The sequence below is a fragment of the Echinops telfairi genome, unplaced genomic scaffold, assembly GCF_000313985.2.
Source record: "Echinops telfairi isolate 266 unplaced genomic scaffold, ASM31398v2 ScPeMD7_20;HRSCAF=75, whole genome shotgun sequence".
NCBI classification, from domain to species: domain Eukaryota; kingdom Metazoa; phylum Chordata; class Mammalia; order Afrosoricida; family Tenrecidae; genus Echinops; species Echinops telfairi.
The window spans coordinates 9053479-9065822 of NW_022103917.1; the positions used below are offsets into that span (position 1 = coordinate 9053479).

Sequence of the window (12344 nt, forward strand, 5' to 3'; positions counted from 1 at the left end):
GCCTGGTCTGATGCCAATCTGGTGGTGGGCAGCAATGGAACAGCTCCCCGTGTCAGCCTTCTCGTTATACTATTTTTGGAGCCAGTAGTTATGAATCAGGCCTTGGGCTTCAGATGACAGTTGAATCCTGTCACTTAGGAGTCGTGTAACTTCGCTGCACCTCAGTTCCTCACATGGAAAGTGAGATTAACAATGTGCCCACATAGTGAATATTAAAAGTACCATGGCCGCCAAAAGGACAGACAAATATGCGTTGGAAGTAGTACAGCCAGCATGCTCCTTAGAGGCAAGGATGGCGAGACTTCATTTTACAGACTGTGGGCAGGTTGTCAGAAGAGACCAGTCCTTAGAGAAGGACATCATGCTTGGCAGAGGCACAGCCCAAAAGAGGAAGGCCCTCAAGGAGATGGATGGACAGAGTGGCTGCAACAATGGGCTCAGGCACAGGAACAATTGCGAGGATGGTGCAGGACCGGGCAGGGTTTCATTTTGTAGTACATAGGGTCGGTCACTACGGGTTGGAACCGACTTGATGGCACCCAACAGCCCACATATGAAAATAAAATGTAGCTTTAAAAGCACCCACTGTACATATTGCCTGTACCTAAGACAATGGCAGTGAGAGAGTGAGACCTGTGGGGTCGCTGAGCCAGAATCAACTTGATGGCAGTGAGATTTATTTTTTTGTTAATATCCATTACCATCGAGTCATTTCTAACTCATAGTGACCCCCACAGCAGAGTAGAATGGCTCCAAAGGGTTTCCCAGCCTGGGCTTTATTTCCTGAATCAGATAGCCCCATCTGTCTCCTGCCTGTACCTAATAAAACCTCAAACTCGCTGCCATTGAATGGATTCTGACTCATAGTGACTCTATAGGACAGGACAGAATTGATCCTGTGGACTTCCAAGACTGTAACTTTTTACATTGCTAGAAAGCCCTTTCTCCTGTAGCGTGAAGGTGGTTTTGAACTGCTCACCCTGCGCATTGCAGCCCAATGTGTAATCCCTCCCCCTTCCAGGGCTCCTTTGCCACAGTAACAATAGGAAAAACAAGTAAGACCTAACCACTCCTTTGAGCATTTCCACTTTTCAAGCCTCACGCTGCATCATCTGCAGGATGCACTTGCTATTGAGGCCTTTCTGAGGACGTCCACACATCTACCCTTTCCTCTCTCTGCTCAGGCATGGGGCCAGGTTAATAAATATGCTTGTACAAATCTAATGTAGGGGGTTATTTGTGGAGAATTCCAAACATGGGCTTGTGCAGGAAAAAAGACATTTATCTGCACACTCCACCACCTGTCCCTCACTAGGGCCATGAAAAAGGAAGGTTGCATGGCCCAGAACCCAGGTTCCAAAGTAGTGGGATAGAATTGAACCACTCTGAGCTGTATTTCTTAAATGACTCAGTTGTGACCATAGGCAAGTACTCTCCAACCCTTTACGCATAGGTGCCCCAAACTGCCACCCCATAAGTTCTATTCTGTTTCTTTTTAAAACATCAGGCTTCCCCACTTTTCCAGGCGATCTATAGGTAGAAAAAGAAATGAAGCCAGCCCTCTTTACTTCTCCCGAGAATAAAGTGACTCAAATACAGTGAGCGGTTATTTGCAAGGCTATGATTTTTTTTTAATGACAGATTTTCCTATAAGAAACCACTATAACATCTGTCTAAGTACTCCAAAGAAAAACAAAAAGTACATACAGATTAAAAGTCTATTATTTCAACAGCACATTGCCAAACATGGATAACTACGATAAAATGCCAAGAGATCTTAAAAAGAACTTTAAAAAGATGCCACGTTCAAGTCAATCAAACGTGTGGGTTCCACAAACAACAGAGAAACAAATCCGAGAGCAGGTTGATGGTGCCAGATGGCCACGCCGACTTGGACTTCATCACAGTTCACCCTGGGGGGCGGTTAGTGGGAACACAGGCCCAAGAGCTGGACAATGCGTACAGAGCTAAGTTCCAGGTGCTGCTGTGGGCCCAGCAGGCTCAATCCCCACTTCGATAAGGCCCAAAGGCAGGCTTCGTTGACTTCGTTGACTGGAGCTTGAACAGGTCCCTACTAGAAAGTCTTCATGCTGACACAGACGAGTTACTGACTAGCTCATGCGTGGTATTTACAGCCATTTTCATAAAGTGACCTCGGTCACCTGACAGAATAAAAAACAAAAAATAGGTCGCTGTTGGTTTATTGTCTAACATTTCACAACTTTGTTGACCTTGGGGGTGGGGGGAAGGACGCTAAAGCTCAGACAGACATTAACAAGCAATTGTTTACCGCATGAAGAGGCACACAGCATGGCAGGAAAGTCGCTAACCCTACACAACAACGGCTATGCCGAGTTATAGCTGCCACTACATGGGAGGGCATTGGGCATCCGTTTGAACCTCGGGTATTTTCGCGAGCACAGATGCCTCTTGGAGAGGAGTGCCTATTTTGTTTGGAAAGATGCTTTTCATTGAACGATTGGAACACGATGCCAATCAGTTTTCTAAATGGGTAAAATTTAAGGCAATGCTAAGCAGCCCTGAAAGGAGGCATGTATTGGGGTGGGGGTGGGGAGTGCAGTGGAAAAGCCCAAGGTTTGTGTTTTTCTTCTGAAGCATTAACAGGTCAGAAGTGACATTAAAAAGGATTCCCTTTGGAAGTGTACTTTATCGATTTATAAAGTGTACTTTATCGATTTTCATCCTTACAAAAGAAAACGTGAGTTCATATTCTACATAGGAAACGAGAAAATTTTCTGTGCTCTTCCTTGAAATATGTTTAAACACACACACACACACACACACACACACACACACACACACACACACACGGCAGCTTCGCTATTAATATTAAACACAGAAAGAGAGACAACTACACCCAATATGCACCAAGCCGCTAGCTCTGACTATACACTCCCAGTAGGGTGTCTCAGAGCATGTCCTTTTCTCTTCCAACTGGTATAGCAGGAAATGAACATGGAGTTATAAATTAACTGGTAACACCAACTACAACCTGACAAATGACAATTAGACATAGTAAGTTCAAAAATTTTACATTTTGCTCCTGTTTGGCTGCTAAAGAGCAGCAATTTAAAGTGATATAAAAACTTCTGACCACAAAGCTCGCTATACAGATTAAGTACATAATCAAAAGTTAAGCAGCAATTAAATGTCTTTTAACATATCTGGTATAGAATATTTACAGATCCGGGCAGAGCATGCTCTGAAATCAACAGCCTCTTGGCTGGTCCCCGGCCCCAGCCCTATCTGGGTCCACCTCCTTGGATGGATAGCGCGTGCTCTGACTATATACACCTGTACTTTGGCTATGCAGGGTGGCTGTGCGGCCTGTCTTGCTCTTGGTAACAAAACAAAGTCTTGTGGTCATCAGGGTGGAGGAGGGGACACGGGCTTTCCTCCCCAACCTGAACAGCGGTGCGCACATCAGGCCAGGAGAGCAAAGGGAAGGGAGAAGGATGCGACCAAGGCAGCAACAGTCCACAAGAAAGGAACCTCTCCCTGCTGGGCTCTCTAGGCTATGGCCCACCCCCCTCCCAACACACAAGCACACACACACACACACACACACACACACGCACGCACGCACGCACGCACGCACGCATGCACGCACACACACACAATGAATTCACAGCACGTGAACTTTGTACTCCAGTTAAAAGTGTCAGGTAAATATGCGCAGGAGGAAATCAGTCACTTTTGATACTTCGAACCAAGACAAAAAGCTAACAGAACACGTAACATCACCGGGTACAGAACTTTCTAAAACAAATCCATTCTACGCAGTACAGCCAGGAGAACCAACCTACCAACCATACAAACAAAAACCAAATTAGCTTGTCCACAATCTGCCATGTACAGGATTAATTATACTTTCGATGCCATATAAATAATATTTATACAGCGTCCACATTCAGAGACATGCACTGGGACTTGTTAGGTAGTACAGATTTCTTCACAATCACATGTGCAAATTGTACAAATCACAAAGTAAGGATTACTAAGCTTAGGCTGGACTGTGTCTTGTATTATCCAACAAACTTAATGGCGGCTCAGAATCATCCATAGGAAGAACCAGGCGTGTGCCCCGGATGACCAGCTCATGGTCCCCGAAGGTCAGCTCCCGATCCAAGGCATCTTCAGAACTGTTTCCCATGAATCTCCTAGGAGCGATGGATGTGGCTGACTCCGTGTTCACAGTAGAGTCCCCGTATGTCAAACTAATATCGCCATCATTAAGAATCAGGTCTGAGTCGTCATCCTTCAACTGCTCCTGGTTCTAAATGCAAAGGAAGTAAGTTTTAAGAATTGTGAAGAAAACTAAAGAACCCTTTTTAATGGGAGAATTTTAAAAGTTTTCTTCTTCAAAACCCTTAAGTGGTATCCCACTGCCCTCCAGAGAAAGTCCGAAGTCCTTACCTTGGCTTAGAAGACACTATGATGTGACCCTGTTTGCTCCATTTCCTGCTACCATCTGCCTCCTGTGCCCCAGCACCCTATTGCATGCTAGGTGGACCAATTGCTGACAGTTGCCCAAATCTTCCCTTCACCTCTGGGTCCTCCTTCAGAAGACTAACACCCACTTCTGAGTCTCTGCTTATAAGTCACTTTTTCTGGGAAGTCTTCCTTGATCTTTTAGAACAGATGAGGTGCCCCTCCCGTGTGTGCTCTCCAAGCCCCACCACAGCGGCGCTGACCCTGCATCAGCATTGCGGGCATGCTGATGTAGCCTCACAGTGCCACTAGACGTGAAGTCCCTTGAGGGCAGGGGCTGTGCTGTCTTATAGGCTATAATCCAACTATCTAACACAGTGTATAGTGCGTTAAAAGTATACCCAGTAAATAAATGTAAGTGATAATGATTTAATGGCTCTAAAGCAATAAAGCATTCACTTTTGCATGAACAATGCCTTGATGCAGAGCATCCGGCCTGGTATACCAACCCCTCACTGCCTACTTGTTGTCTCCCAGCTCAGGAACCTTTGCTTCAACTGAGAACTTTATGGGTGAAATGGTGGACTGGGGCACTTTAAAACGTTCATGTGAAAATGCGATCAGAAGACAATGGAATTTCCCCACAAACCTTTTGAAGTTCCTGCATATTAAACAGACTGCTATAGAAGGGGGTGGGGGAACATACGAGGGGGCTTAAAAAATTCGTGGGGGAAAATCCAATTATCTTTTTATTCTCTTTTCCCACATACTTTTTGAAGTCCCCTCCTTCTATGGACTAGTCACCAGAAGACCGGTTCCTGCTTGGTAAAGTACAGGGGCAGTGAAAAAAAAGGAAGGCCCTCAATGCGATGGAGCAACACAGTGGCTGCAACAGGGGGCTCCACCATGCCAATCACCATGAGGATGGGGTAGGACCAGGCAGTGCTTCGTTCTGTTGGACACAATAAGGCCTCTGTGGGTGAGAACTAACTTCATAGCACCTAACCACAACAACAATCATGTCACTTTTAGAACTGAAAAATAGTTAACAACATCAAAAAATAATATAAACATATCAGTCTGACAGAATGTTGTTGTGTCTTGTCACTACTACACACAACAGAGTATTGTGGCACTCCCTTGGCTACGGGTCTCTGGAACCCAAGCCTCACTGACTTGACCCACAGGGTTGCCTGTGCCCTCAATGTAGTTGCCTGTGCCCTCAATGCAAAGTCATGTGGGGCACAGGGCCCAGAGCAAATGGAGAGTCTGCTTTGGAGGTGGGCCTGGATGACATGGGGTAGAGGGGCTTCTACTCCATCTGTCAAATGTCTGAAATGTACTGACCCCACACCACACAACGCTGCAGGGCATTAATCTCTGAGGCAGGGAGCCACCCCCGAGTGTCTACTTGACCCATCTGGTCCCTTGCCATAAGAGGCCATAGGGCACTAGGAGGGGGTGCATGTCTACACTGCTTCATAGCAGGGTCCCCTCCATTTCCACTCCAGGCTGACTACTGTGTTCTGAACATCGGTGCCTAGTAGAGGCCATACATTCTTTTCAGTGGGTTGGCTTAGAATTAGCAAGCTTAGGTTTCAAAGGATGGGAAACAACCAACCTTGGAAAATAAAGGGTCATTATTTCCAAATCAGGGCTGGTTAGCCTATCTGTCATTTCATCCTCAGCTGCTATCCTCGCTCAGTCTCCATTCTGATGCTGGTAGCTAGGCAGTGGAGGGCAGAGGGAGATAAACTTTCCCTCGTATTCAGAATAACAGACCATCTGGTGCACTCTCAGGTGCGTCACCCTTTTTATTAATCTTCTCAATGTAAATGTGGCTGGCTAAATTTACAGATAAAACACACACACATTTCCTGCTGTGCTCAGGGCACGAATGGCAAATAGATCGAAGCCAGTCAGCATGGCAACAAAATTCTTGGCTCAAACTACCCACCGTAAGATGAGGTGCCATCGTGTATCTACATAGGATGTTTTTTGTTTTGTTTTTAAAGAGCTATGGATTGTGTTTCTAGAATTGTGTACACTGGCAATCAATTGAACCAAAATGCACTTGTATTCTCTCTCATAGGAGCTCTGGTGGTGTAGTGGTTAGGCGATAGGCTGCAATCTCTATGGTCAGCAGTTCAAAACCACCAGCTGCTCCTTGGGGGAAAGACTGGGCTTTCTAATCCCATAAGCAGTTATAGTACAGGAAAGCCACAGGGGGTCTCTATGAGTCAGCATTGATTGGATGGTAGTGAGTTTTGATATGGTTTCTCTAGGTCTTGATACTTTCAAGGCAAACAAGAAAAACAAAGCCAGCAATTCATCCATCAAGCAAGTGGATTCCATTAAATGAAGAACTTCCTTGTGGGATAGAAGTAACTTACTTCATAAGCCTGAGGGCTGGTTAGGCATCTTGCAATAGGTCCACAGCAGGCAGGAAGGGTTGTGGTCAGAGGAGGCCCACTGTGTGTCAGCAGAGGCTTCAGATAGCTGTGTTGGTTAAGGGAAGAGCTTCATTCCTTTCTTCACAGCTTTAAAACAACAACTCATTTGACAAGAACCCCCATCCCAAGGCACCAGCCCCTTCAGAGAAGAGCAAAAGGCTTTCAAAAGGAACCTTCTGGTTCCTTATTTTGCCTTCACATTATACCAGTGAGAGCCAAGCAGTTCATTACTATCTCTAATTCACAGATGCAGATATGGAAACCAAGGTGCAGGAAGGTAAATAATCTGCCCAAAGTCAGCCAAGTCAGAAAGTGGGGGCCTAATTAATGCTTGAACCCCAATCGGTTGGATTCTAAAGTTTATGGCCTTTCCCCTACACCACACTTGCCTTTCTGTTTTCACTAAAAACAAAAGTAAAGAGAAAATTGCTCTCGAGTTCGCACTGAAGAGCAGCATGAAAATAAGTAATGGTATTAGAAACAAGACGAAATTGTCCAGTAGAAAATTCACTGCTATCGAGTCGATTCCAACCCATAGTGACTGTACAGGACAGGGTAGAACTGCCCCTGTGGGTTCCCAAGACTGTAAACCTTTAAGGTGTAGAAAGCCTCATCTTTCTCCCAAAGAGCAGTTGATGATTTTGGACTGCTGGCCATGTGGGTTAGTGGTCTAATGTGTAACCAGATAATAAATAAATGTCTTCCAACTTGACTTTCCTTTCTACCTGCTAGCTTTATAAGAACTTGGTAGTTTTATAAGAAAAAATCAACTTGATACTGAAGTTCCAACTGACAGCCTTTAAGAGGTCAGATTGGGGACGTTACTACTGAGGAAAGGAAAGTTAATTCTAAAGACATTTCAATTATGTCTCATGAGTTTCTCTAGTATAGACCTTCTTTCAGCATTCACTTATTCTCCTGGAAAAATTATAGAAACATTCAACTTTATATACTGGCCTTATATTTGGCAGTAACACAAAGTCTAATGAAAGCAGAACAAACCTAGAGGACTGACCTATCAGGCAGCAAGATTTATTTAAAAGGATACTAATTAAGAGAATAGAGTTGGTGAAAAAATATAGCCAAAGAGCATATAATCCAGAAACAGACTCCCACATGTGTGGTCAAGTGATTTCCAACAAAAGTTCCAATACAATTCCATGGGGGTAATGAGCACCTGGGTGATGCAAATGGTTAATGAGCTTGCCTATTAACAGAAAGGCTGGCAGTTCAAGTTCAGCCACAGGTACCTTACAAGAAGGGCCTGGCAATCCATTTCTGAGAAAAAAAAATCAGCCACTGAAAACATCGTAGAGCTCAGTTTTCCTCTGACACATGGGGTCACGGCAAGCCAGAATCAGCTCAACAGCAACTGGTAGTAATGGTATTGTCAAACAATGAGGCCGGGGCAACTTGGATTATCTGTGTGAGGAAAAAGTGGATCTTGATCCATATACAAAAAATTAATTTGTGATGGATCAAAAACCCAAGTGTAAAAGCTAAAACCATCACGTTATCTATATAAGGATCAGCACCCAAGGGAACTCAGGGTCACTTGTAGGGCACTGATTTTTTATAGGTAGTTGCATATACCAACATTAAGCTGTCTACTTTTAAGATTCATACACTTCACTATTTTTAAGTCACATCTTCATTAAAATGAACAGGCAAACTGTCATTCAAAGAAAGCAAAATCTACTAGGTTACTAGGCATTTAAAACTACCATGTCTTAACCTATAGTGTTACTTATAGGCTAACAAGTCTTGAGTTTACTCCTATAAGAATATATTTTAAAAAAAAGAATATATATGAAAATAAGATACCACCCTATTGATTTCTCTATATTTCTCTATATTAGATCATTTAATGCTTTTATATATTATGCAGAAATGTGTAACACACTTAATGTGGTAAGTACTACATATTTTTTTCAATATCTAAATCAGATAGCTAAAAAGTCTCCAGAGATTGAAGTGGCTGACACTCAAAAATGCTGAAAATGAAAAAAAAATTTTTAGATTTAAAAATCCTGAAAATGGCGCAAAAGGCAATACCACCACCTTTAAACCATTTTATAGAGGCAGGAGCTCTCTCCCTCATGTGAAGCATAGTACCATAGTTATTCAATTTTGAAGTTCTTTAAAAAAGCGAATGACAAATCTAGAACACTGCATGCCAGTAGGAACCTCTAACAATAAAATGCCAAGGGTGTTGTTTTAAAGCATACAAGGCTTTGATCAGAAAAAGCTAAAAGCGGGGAGAGTTTGCCTGGTTCCCCAAAATTGACTGTTTCAATGAAACTTGTTTTCATCCATCTACTTGATAGATGAGGCTTTCTACTCCCCTAAAGAGTTCATCTCAGAAACCCACAGGGGCAGTTCTATTCTGTCCTATAGGGTCGGCTGGCTATGAGTCAGACTCGACTCGATGGCACTAAGTTTGCAGTTTGGTTTTGGTACCAATAAGAGTGCAGACCAAAAGAACTCTACGGTTCCTTTTTGTAGTTAGATTTTCAAAAAAAATTATTTTACAAAATAGTGATGCTTTAAAAAATGGCTGATTCCAACAGGTTACAGAATCTCACCGCTACACAAGGGTTGAGGGAGACTGGTACAACAGGACAAGAAAGACATTTGAAAAATCAGAAACGCATGTGCTGTTTGTAGCAATGCGAACCACAAGGAAAATCTCGGGGGCTTTGGAAAGGTCACAGTGTGAAGGCACATGGCTGAATATTGTGGGATGGGACACAGCTACAGTTTTCTTTCATTCTCATGCCTGTGTCTGAGACAGCCCTTCCTCTCACAGCCTAGCAGGTAGAATGACAAGAACCAACAAATGCATGTTGACAGGTTCACTAAATGAGCCAAGGGATAATAAACATGAAAAGCTACTTAATAAATAAAAACCTTGACCTCCAAGAATATAGGTCATTAAGGGCTCTGAGTCCCTTCACTCAGCCAGCCAATGTCTGCAGGAATTCATCCCAACTGGATTCGTGGGTTTTCAGGGGAACTCATTGGTGTGGGTTCCCTTTAAGATTCTTCTTTGCTACACTGAGTGGGGCAAGAGAAGACTTAAAAGCTGGCTCCAAGAAGGGAAAGGTCACAGCAGCTCAACTGTATTTGTCCACGTGCACGCCCTTTGTTTTCCCTCAGTTAAGGATACTTGTGATCGAAGTTGTACCACATCCGGAAGAGCCACGCACTCTCAGTTTTGGTAGTTCTCCGTTCACTTTCAGGCACACCCTGGAAACAGAGATCAGTAAATCAATGCCTGTACAAAGATGTACAAGTCTGCTAGGTAGAGACTAACACTATCAGTGTAATAGCTTGCATATTGTAGCTTTGGAATGACATTGAAATGGCTTCTTTCTGAACACTTTTGTGGACTCTGGCTGCTTGCGGATTTCGATTTAGGGGTCTAATTGCATTGACAAATCAGCATGGGGGGATTCATACCTGCCTCGAAAAGAGTTGCACTGCCAAGGTGAGCAACATCTCCCACGTAAAACAACACGCCCGCACCCCTGTCTTTGGGGACTGTCATAGACCGCTGCCTTTCTCAGCACGCCAGCCAAACAAAAAGGAAGTAGGGCAATTCCCTGGTAAACTGGCAAGCCGGGAGTGAAAACAAAGGCAGCAGACAGCCATCTTCTGGAACACCTTCCACAAACAGTAAGCTGCGTCCCAATTCGTAACGTGGTGTGCTTAGTAGTCAGGTGGTTAGGGGCTCCGGTGGTTCGAGTTCTGTCTCTGATATGGTTTGGACAAGTCCCTTTCCTTTTCTGACCCTCAAAATGAATGTACCTTCAAGCCAACACATGTAAACGCATACGTAGTATCAAAAGGTTGCAGGGACATTGTTTGAACTTACGAGGGCCAAAAAACATCCCTCGCCAAAACACATCCTTTCACATTTCCAGGCCTAGGTTTGAGTGTCCCCCACTCCCTAAAGAGTCCAAACAAACAAACCAAAAAAACCCAACAACCCTTTTCAATTCAACTATCATCCATCTCTTCAAAACATACACACACACACACACACACACACACACACACACACACACACACACACACCCAATTCCTTGTTCTCCATACTTACTATAACACTCCTAATGGGCACTCAGAGTATTACATAAGCGCTATTAACAAACCATCACAGCCACAGGGCTGTGAGGGCAGGGGCAAAACGGGGTTTCCTTTTCTGTAGGTCCCAACTGGTAGTCACCACCTTTGCTCACCCTGTCACCAAGGTGACAGAGATGGCAGAGCTGATGGAGATTGCTGCAGAGAGTGATCAAGCATGTGCCTCAGGAGGAGGAGGATAACTTGGTGTTTTGATGCAGGGGTGGAGGCACTGAGCTCGGAGCCCTGGGGAAACAACCCCAGGAGCTTGGCATCACGATGGAACTTACCCAGCTGGGTCTGGCTGCCATTTCAAGGCCACGGGCTTTCTATTTTAAGGTTCTGACCACCAAGGAGGGCAAGTCCTTAGTACATCACACATGCTCCTCACTCAAAAGCAAGTCCAATCAGACTTTAGAAAATACATGGGCTAATGTTTTGTCACCACACTTTGAAGACAAAATAGCAGAGCTTGTTGCAGACAGGCAAAGAATTGTGATTTGGAAGCAGTTGCTAACCATGACATGCTTTCCACCTTCCACACCGAATTTCTGTGATTTCTCACACACACCCTTTAACATATTGCCTAGTGGAGCCATGTTTTCAGTGGTCCACATACATACACACACACCAAACTAAAGAGCTTATGGAAAGTACCAGATAGGGGTGGCTGGCCTAAGAAGGAACCGAGTTTCATAGCCCTCAGTCCAGCAGGCTCAGGGTCCCAGGAACAAGTGAGCAAATGACACTTGGAAGTGTCTGGGCGAGGATGAAACACAGAGTGAGAGGTACACGCCCCCTAACAGGCAGGGACCACAGGCTGAAGATTTCAAAGCTGCTAGGCAGTTCTTAAGAGCAGCTGCTAGGCATCCAATGTGAAAGTTACACAGGAAGAGCAGCTGGAGCGGGACTTACATCAGAGACCAGCTTGCATGCGCAAACAGAGTGGAAAAAGCCTCCGCGTGCCAGCGCAGTCACTTGAAAACTCAGGAGCACTTAAAGGACTGCTGTCCTCTGTGGCCGAGGCCTCGGGTGGCCACAGATCTGAATGCCACCACGCTGACAGCTATCCCCTGCCACAAGATGGGAGTGGTCACTATCAAGCAGTGAGAAGAGCCAGGAATCATGGCAGCTAAAAGCTGCTTCAAACAGAGCAGGGTCTAGCAAGAGTGCAAAGAAGTCTATAGTGGACTGTTCTCTTTCCCAAAGACTGCCCATTCAACAGAAATGCCAGAACATCACAAACGCATATTTACCAAATGTTCTTGGTCTGAATCAACACCAACCCTAAAGGAGAAACACAAAAAGCAA

The 12344-nt window shown here is 44.5% G+C and overlaps 1 protein-coding gene across 3 annotated transcripts in view; it reads right to left on the reverse strand.

Annotated features, from left to right (window-relative positions):
• Window positions 1-3571: 3571 nt before the first annotated feature.
• SLC9A6 (solute carrier family 9 member A6) overlaps window positions 3572-12344 on the reverse strand; it is a 53958-nt gene continuing 45185 nt past the window's right edge. For all 3 annotated transcript variants that reach the window (XM_045288354.1, XM_004713374.2, XM_045288353.1), the window contains 4 exons: window positions 12290-12320; window positions 10075-10154; window positions 6846-6951; window positions 3572-4297 (listed from right to left, as the gene is read on the reverse strand). In XM_045288354.1, coding sequence (XP_045144289.1) covers window positions 4025-4297; window positions 6846-6951; window positions 10075-10154; window positions 12290-12320 — 490 coding nt within the window. In that variant the 3' untranslated portion in view covers window positions 3572-4024. The remainder of the gene's footprint in view (window positions 4298-6845; window positions 6952-10074; window positions 10155-12289; window positions 12321-12344) is intronic.